Genomic DNA, 8104 nt, shown 5'->3' with positions numbered 1-8104 from the left:
ACACGCACTGTAATATACACTGTAACACACACTGGGGGACACACTGTAATATACACTGTAACTCACACTGGGACACACTGTAATATACACTGTAACTCACACTGGGACACGCACTGTAATATACACTGTAACACACACTGGGACACACACTGTAATATCACTGTAACTCACACTGGGACACACACTGTAATATACACTGTAACACACACTGGGACACACACTGTAATATACACTGTAACACACACTGGGACACACACTGTAATATATACTGTAACACACACTGGGACACACACTAATATCACTGTAACTCACATTGGGACACACACTGTAATATACACTGTAACTCACACTGGGACACGCACTGTAATATACACTGTAACTCACACTGGGACACGCACTGTAATATACACTGTAACTCACACTGGGACACACACTGTAATATACACTGTAACTCACACTGGGACACACTGTAATATACACTGTAACACACACTGGGACACACACTGTAATATCACTGTAACTCACACTGGGACACACACTGTAATATACACTGTAACAAACACTGGGACACACACTGTAATATACACTGTAACACACACTGGGACACACACTGTAATATCACTGTAACTCACACTGGGACACACACTGTAATATACACTGTAACACACACTGGGACACACACTGTAATATACACTGTAACACACACTGGGACACACACTGTAATATATACTGTAACACACACTGGGACACACACTAATATACACTGTAACTCACACTGGGACACACACTGTAATATCACTGTAACTCACACTGGGGCACGCACTGTAATATCACTGTAACTCACACTGGGACACACACTGTAATATCACTGTAACTCACACTGGGGCACGCACTGTAATATACACTGTAACTCACACTGGGACACACTGTAATATACACTGTAACTCACACTGGGACACGCACTGTAATATACACTGTAACACACACTGGGACACACACTGTAATATCACTGTAACTCACACTGGGACACACACTGTAATATCACTGTAACTCACACTGGGGCACGCACTGTAATATCACTGTAACTCACACTGGGACACACACTGTAATATCACTGTAACTCACACTGGGGCACGCACTGTAATATACACTGTAACTCACACTGGGACACACTGTAATATACACTGTAACTCACACTGGGACACGCACTGTAATATACACTGTAACACACACTGGGACACACACTGTAATATCACTGTAACTCACACTGGGACACACACTGTAATATACACTGTAACACACACTGGGACACACACTGTAATATACACTGTAACACACACTGGGACACACACTGTAATATATACTGTAACACACACTGGGACACACACTAATCACTGTAACTCACATTGGGACACACTGTAATATACACTGTAACTCACACTGGGACACGCACTGTAATATACACTGTAACTCACACTGGGACACGCACTGTAATATACACTGTAACTCACACTGGGACACACACTGTAATATACACTGTAACTCACACTGGGACACACTGTAATATACACTGTAACACACACTGGGACACACACTGTAATATCACTGTAACTCACACTGGGACACACACTGTAATATACACTGTAACACACACTGGGACACACACTGTAATATACACTGTAACACACACTGGGACACACACTGTAATATCACTGTAACTCACACTGGGACACACACTGTAATATACACTGTAACACACACTGGGACACACACTGTAATATACACTGTAACACACACTGGGACACACACTGTAATATATACTGTAACACACACTGGGACACACACTAATATACACTGTAACTCACACTGGGACACACACTGTAATATCACTGTAACTCACACTGGGGCACGCACTGTAATATCACTGTAACTCACACTGGGACACACACTGTAATATCACTGTAACTCACACTGTGGCACGCACTGTAATATCACTGTAACTCACACTGGGACACACACTGTAATATACACTAACACACTGGGACACACTGTAATACACACTGTAACTCACACTGGGACACACACTGTAATATACACTAACACACACTGGGACACACACTGTAACACACACTGTAACACACACTGTAATACTGCACACGAGCACACATTTTAAAGGTGCCATACAATGCATTTATTTAGTGATTTAAAATATTTCTCCAATTTCTAAGTAGAATGTATGTGACTGTTTCCCTTTTTTTGTGTGTGGGATCATTAATGTATTGATTAGCTCTTCTCTGATTGGCTGGGTTTCCAGACTACATAATTTGTTCAATAAACATTTTAATTCAAGGAAGGATTAAATGGAAGGAGTCACCAGTGTCTGAGGTTAAGCTGTAACTTTCCGTTTTGCACTAGATGTGGAGATGCGATATCACACACACGAGGACAGAAACATGTGAGAATGCAGATAAACTCGTTTTACTGGAGATTTAAACAGAGCTGAGGCACAGATGGTGGATTTTATTTTTTTTTAGGAAGTGAAAATGAGGAATCCGCTGAAGGTGTTGCAGTGCAGCTTGTCGTCACAGAGGGCGCAGTTCCTGAGAAGACGGAGATACACGACGTCTCCGGCCTCCAGTTCGAGCACCAGCGCGCTGGACACATGTTTGGTAGAGTTGTTTTTGCTGTCGCTGACCAAGTGCATGAGGTGCTGGCTGTTCTTGTACAGGCGGACGCCAGTGTCGCGGTTGGTACCATTGTAGGCTGTGATGTGGACATAGTACGCACCTGTAACCGGAGCTATGAACATGCCTGCAATTAACACACACATGAGTTACTACTACAACTGATAATCTCACCTCATTATCTCTAGCCGCTTTATCCTGTTCTACAGGGTCGCAGGCAAGCTGGAGCCTATCCCAGCTGACTACGGGCGAAAGGCGGGGTACACCCTGGACAAGTCGCCAGGTCATCACAGGGCTGACACATAGACACAGACAACCATTCACACTCACATTCACACCTACGGTCAATTTAGAGTCACCAGTTAACCTAACCTGCATGTCTTTGGACTGTGGGGGAAACCGGAGCACCCGGAGGAAACCCACACGGACATGGGGAGAACATGCAAACCCCGCACAGAAAGGCCCTCGCCGGCCACGGGGCTTGAACCCGGACCTTCTTGCTGTGAGGCAATAGCGCTAACCACTACACCACCATGCCGCCCATATCTTTCTTAATTTCCCTGAGGGAACCCGTCCAAAGGGATCAATAAAGTTTTATCTAATCTAATCTAATAATAATAATAAATGTAGCTGCAACCAATTAACACAAGTAGGCTTCACATATTGTGCAAATTATTGCACATTTGAGTGGGCGGAGCTCAATACTCCAAAAAGAAAGTTTTATATGGTTTGTACAAAAGCTAAAAAAGAAATTTCACTGTACATCTTATTTTAAAAGAGTTTTGTTGGTGGACACAAACATGAACATTATGACTTAGTTAAATCGACTTGTGTAGCACTTTTTGTTTCATGTCACAAAAAATCGTTTCAAACGTAAAGAGAACAGATGTGGAAAAATGCAGACTGTGATTGTTATAATTGATTCTGAGTGTGAGTTGTAATGATGTGCAGGTGTGTGTTAATTACCCGACCTGTGTGTGGGTTATAAGCTGCTCCGATATTGCTGATGACTTGACTGTAGATCAGAGTGGTTTCGGTGTCAAACACTCCGTGATATCCTGCAGATAATCTGGCACTGAACGCCACCTTCGGCCGCTCTGCCAACACAACACACAGCAATTAACGCAACACAGGTATGATGTACAGTAGACACACAATTAACACAAAAGTGGGGAAGAAAAAAATGTGTTCTGAATCTTAATTAAGATTTCAAGATACGATGATGATGATGTATGAATGTTATGTTGCACCTTTCATAGTAAAACACCCATGTAAGTGAAAGCGCTATGTGTTTAACACTGACAGTGTGTAAAAACTCAGTGTTTATTTTTTGTGTTAATTCTACTCTGTAAGATTGACTCTTTGCTGTTATTTCATCTTCAAAGCTGTTCTGCAAGTCCTCAGTAACTAGGAATGAATGTTACTGTTGTTGTTGTTGTTGTTTTACCAGCATTTTCTTTCTTCATCCTCTCCAGTTCGCTCTTCACTGCCAACAGCTCGCCTGCCTGAGCTTGGAAATTAAAAAAAAAAGAGAGAGAGTACAAAATGTTCAGATGTTCAAGAAAGTTCCAGGAAATGTTTGAAGACAACGACTTCAGGATTATGGTAGCCATGTTTCCATTAACCTGCTTAAAGCAGTGCTTTAAAATTCTTTTGTATTCCCAATCACTTAACTTCCACCTCAGGGTGCAGCCATGTTGCCATTTTGCAGGCGGAGTCAAAGGTCAGCATGACGTAGTATTGTTGATATGTTTCCTGCAGAGGAGAACCGTCGGGGCCTTCTCGGCATTCAGAGAAGCCCAAACATATCAACATTTCAAATGTTATATTTAATTTCTTTCATTCTTTCATAATTTCATTATAATTATTCTCTTCTAATTCAGCGTCATTTAAATTTCCTTCAGAAATGAAAGGGTTACTGTCCTGAAAGCATTAAAATCGAGTTATTCGATGAGATTGTTTTGTTTGTTGTGTCTAGGCTGAGAAGAGTTCAGAGCTGCTCACTCATTGGTTAGGACTTCATTGCCGGGACAGAAGGCCACGGCAGTGTGTGTTTATGTCAGAAGTGACGGACGAATTCACCAATCAGTTTTTGATTCATAGTGGGAGGGACCAAATATTTATCGCCCTCGGCGTTCTCGAAGGTCAACGCGAGCTTCACCGTGAGTCAGTGCAGCAGTGAAGTCACCTTCCAGCCGGTGTAGCGTTCATCAGTAGTGTTAGCGAATGCTATAAAGCGGTCAAGCCAGTGCTATCGAGAGCTACATGCAAATGAGCGAGAAACTAAGATTTCTGTCACCACACTGCACGCTCATGACAGTATGTTTCACTCAGACTGAAGTGTTCATTTCCCGGTGTAATTTACTGAGTTACTTTTAAAATCAACATCGACAGCTACACACAACGGAGTGACTTGGCAGCCTGACGCTAATCCCTTACAAAATCCTTTACCCTGTTGCTTTTTTGGTGTCTGGTGAAGTTTTGGCTGAGCTCAAGTCCCAGCTCTAATAGTAACGGTTCGCCACTGGTTTCCTGTATGTTGATTAGCTCGCTGCTCCTGGCACTGTGATGTAGCCAGATGTATAAAACACTGTTGAAAAAGAGCAGTGTGCAAAGCCCATGGTTGCAAAAACAATCAAGAGGATAATAAGGGAAAGCATTTTTTCTGTATTTCATTGCCGACAACCGAGCAACGGAAATGACTTGTTGAACGGTGGCTACACAACTTGGGAAGAGTTAGAAACACACTCCTTTGGTCGAAATTCTGTTTGCGAGGACCAGCGAGATGCTGAACCTCTTCTGCTCCTCGGACCTGCCTGATCCATCCTGATGCCCTACGTCTGGTTGAAGTCTCATCACATCGCTCCTGTGGAGGACAGCCCCATATGGACAGTTGAAAGTCGCACTTGGAGGACGCTCTGGACTCTTACAGTAATGCTTTTATGGCTGAGGACTACAGCTGACTTGCTAACTTTAGGACTGCAGTTGTCATGAACAGTTTTGCACTGAAGTTTCCATCAATGAAGAGTTTATAACATCAACGAAACTGACTTCATGTTAAAACTGTTAAAACTATTATAATCACGTTGTCTGTTATCATCCAAATGAGGATGGGTTCCCTTTTGAGTCTGGTTCCTCTCAAGGTTTCTTCCTCATGTCATCTGAGGGAGGTTTTCCTTGCCCCCATCGCCGCAGGCCTCATCATTGGGGATAGATTAGGGATAAAATTAGCTCATGTTTAAAGTCATTAAAATTCTGTAAAGTTGCTTTGCGACAATGTCTGTTGTTAAAAGTGCTATAGAAATAAACTTGACTTGACCATTTTGAGCCCGATTGCATTGAAAGGAGTCTACAGGCTAAGCTCTTGGTCTACGCAGGTCACGTTAGACTCAAACCCGATGCTGTGTGAACAATATTCCAACACCGTCTGAAAAAAAGATGAGATTAAATTGCAAAGTTGTATGACTTTGTTACATTATTTGCCTGTCAAAGTCCACAATTCTGCATTTAAATAAACAGGATGAAAATGGGGGGCGGCACGGTGGTGTAGTGGTTAGCGCTGTCACCTCACAGCAAGAAGGTCTGGGTTCGAGCCCCGTGGCTGGCGAGGGCCTTTCTGTGCGGAGTTTGCATGTTCTCCCCATGTCCGCGTGGGTTTCCTCCGGGTGCTCCGGTTTCCCCCACAGTCCAAAGACATGCAGGTTAGGTTAACTGGTGACTCTAAATTGAGCGTAGGTGTGAATGTGAGTGTGAATGGTTGTCTGTGTCTATGTGTCAGCCCTGTGATGACCTGGCGACTTGTCCAGGGTGTACCCCGCCTTTCGCCCGTAGTCAGCTGGGATAGGCTCCAGCTTGCCTGCGACCCTGTAGAACAGGATAAAGCGGCTAGAGATAATGAGATGAGATGAGATGAGATGAGATGAGGATGGAAATGGGAAGCCATGGCCTAATGATTAGAGAAGCAGCTTTGGGCCCAAAAGGTCATCAGTTTGATTCCCTGGACCAGCAGGAATGGCTGAAGTGCCCTTGAGCAAGGCTCCTAACCCCCAGCTACTCCCCAGGCTGCTCTGGGTATCTTGTATCTTATCTCTTGATAAGAGCGTCTGCTAAATGTCATGTGATGTCATGTGATGTAAACACGCCTGTCAGTCCTGAGTCAGAGTGAAACTGCAGTGTGAGGAGAAGCGCTAACACTGCTGCAGCTCAATGTACTGACTGTCTCAGTGTCAGGTCAGTGTGGAGGAACATCTGTACTGTGGGTCTATACCACATCTGTTCTCCAAACCGCTATCGATAAACCATGAGAGTGATGGAGGAAAGTGTGGTGTTTGTCTTACCTGTATTCTCTTTCTCCATGTACTCCATCTTTGCCTTGATCTCAGATAAAGCGGCTACCTGCTGATATATGAGCTCTCGGAGCTGCTTCAGCTCACAGCATCGATCCTGACAATTTCCATGAGATTCCATTTCCTGCAGACCGCTTCCCACCAGCATGAACCCAGGTCCCTCTGTGTGTGCTGCTGAGAGCTCTTGACACAGCCTCCTGAAACAGAACTTCCTGATACTCAACTTTTTTATGCAGCCACACGTTGGGCGGGAACTTCCAGAGCAGGAATTTTGAGGAGAGTGCAACATGAGAAGCCTCACCCTGCTCACTGTGGCTAACTGTACATGGCATGTTGCATCACACTGTACAATAGGTGGCAGCAGAACGCTAAATTAAAATATTTTCAACACAAGAAGATAAATTGCGTATCTTTGCACCACCATATAATGTTCTTTATATTATATGGACACTCACTCACTCACACTCACTATCCAGTTTCACGTCACATAAACACCACCGGTGTGCTGGACGCTGCACGGCAAGTCCGTAATTCCTTCTTCCAGAAGTCCCTGTCTAAAGTATCTTTGGGTGTAAGGCACCACTTCTTGAGGTCCTGGTTGACCAGCTCACACCAGATCTTGCAGGGGCGGCCCTTTTTCCTTGATCCGTCCACCTGCTGAGACATGACCCTTCCAGTACAAGAGGTGTGCCGATGGACATGGCCAAGTCACTGTAGGCGCTTATATCAAAGGTCAGAATCAAGCACCACTAGGCCAAGTCTCTGATGAAGACAGCTAGAGCTGACCACATCATCGGGCTTCATGCTACACATCCATCTCAACATTGCTCTCTCGTTCCTCTCGTTCTCGTTTGTGAACACATTCACAAAAAAAGTACCAAGTTCTCATCTCATCTCATTATCTCTAGCCGCTTTATCCTGTTCTACAGGGTCGCAGGCAAGCTGGAGCCTATCCCAGCTGACTACGGGCGAAAGGCGGGGTTCACCCTGGACAAGTCGCCAGGTCATCACAGGGCTGACACATAGACACAGACAACCATTCACACTCACATTCACACCAAAGTAGCAAGTTAA

At 44.2% G+C, this 8104-nt stretch overlaps 1 protein-coding gene across 1 annotated transcript; it reads right to left on the bottom strand.

Annotated features, from left to right (window-relative positions):
- Nucleotides 1-2167: 2167 nt before the first annotated feature.
- LOC132875690 (uncharacterized) lies at nt 2168-7696 on the bottom strand. Its single transcript, XM_060912636.1, has 5 exons — nt 7518-7696; nt 7022-7284; nt 4132-4194; nt 3656-3781; nt 2168-2811 (listed from the first exon to the last, which is right to left on the bottom strand). The coding sequence occupies exons 1-5, from the start codon at nt 7694-7696 to the stop codon at nt 2531-2533; spliced, it is 912 nt and encodes a 303-aa protein (XP_060768619.1). The 3' UTR covers nt 2168-2530.
- Nucleotides 7697-8104: the final 408 nt, after the last annotated feature.

This window comes from Neoarius graeffei, chromosome 28 (assembly GCF_027579695.1).
Source record: "Neoarius graeffei isolate fNeoGra1 chromosome 28, fNeoGra1.pri, whole genome shotgun sequence".
Taxonomy (NCBI): domain Eukaryota; kingdom Metazoa; phylum Chordata; class Actinopteri; order Siluriformes; family Ariidae; genus Neoarius; species Neoarius graeffei.
This window is presented reverse-complemented; position numbering and strand designations above follow the sequence as displayed.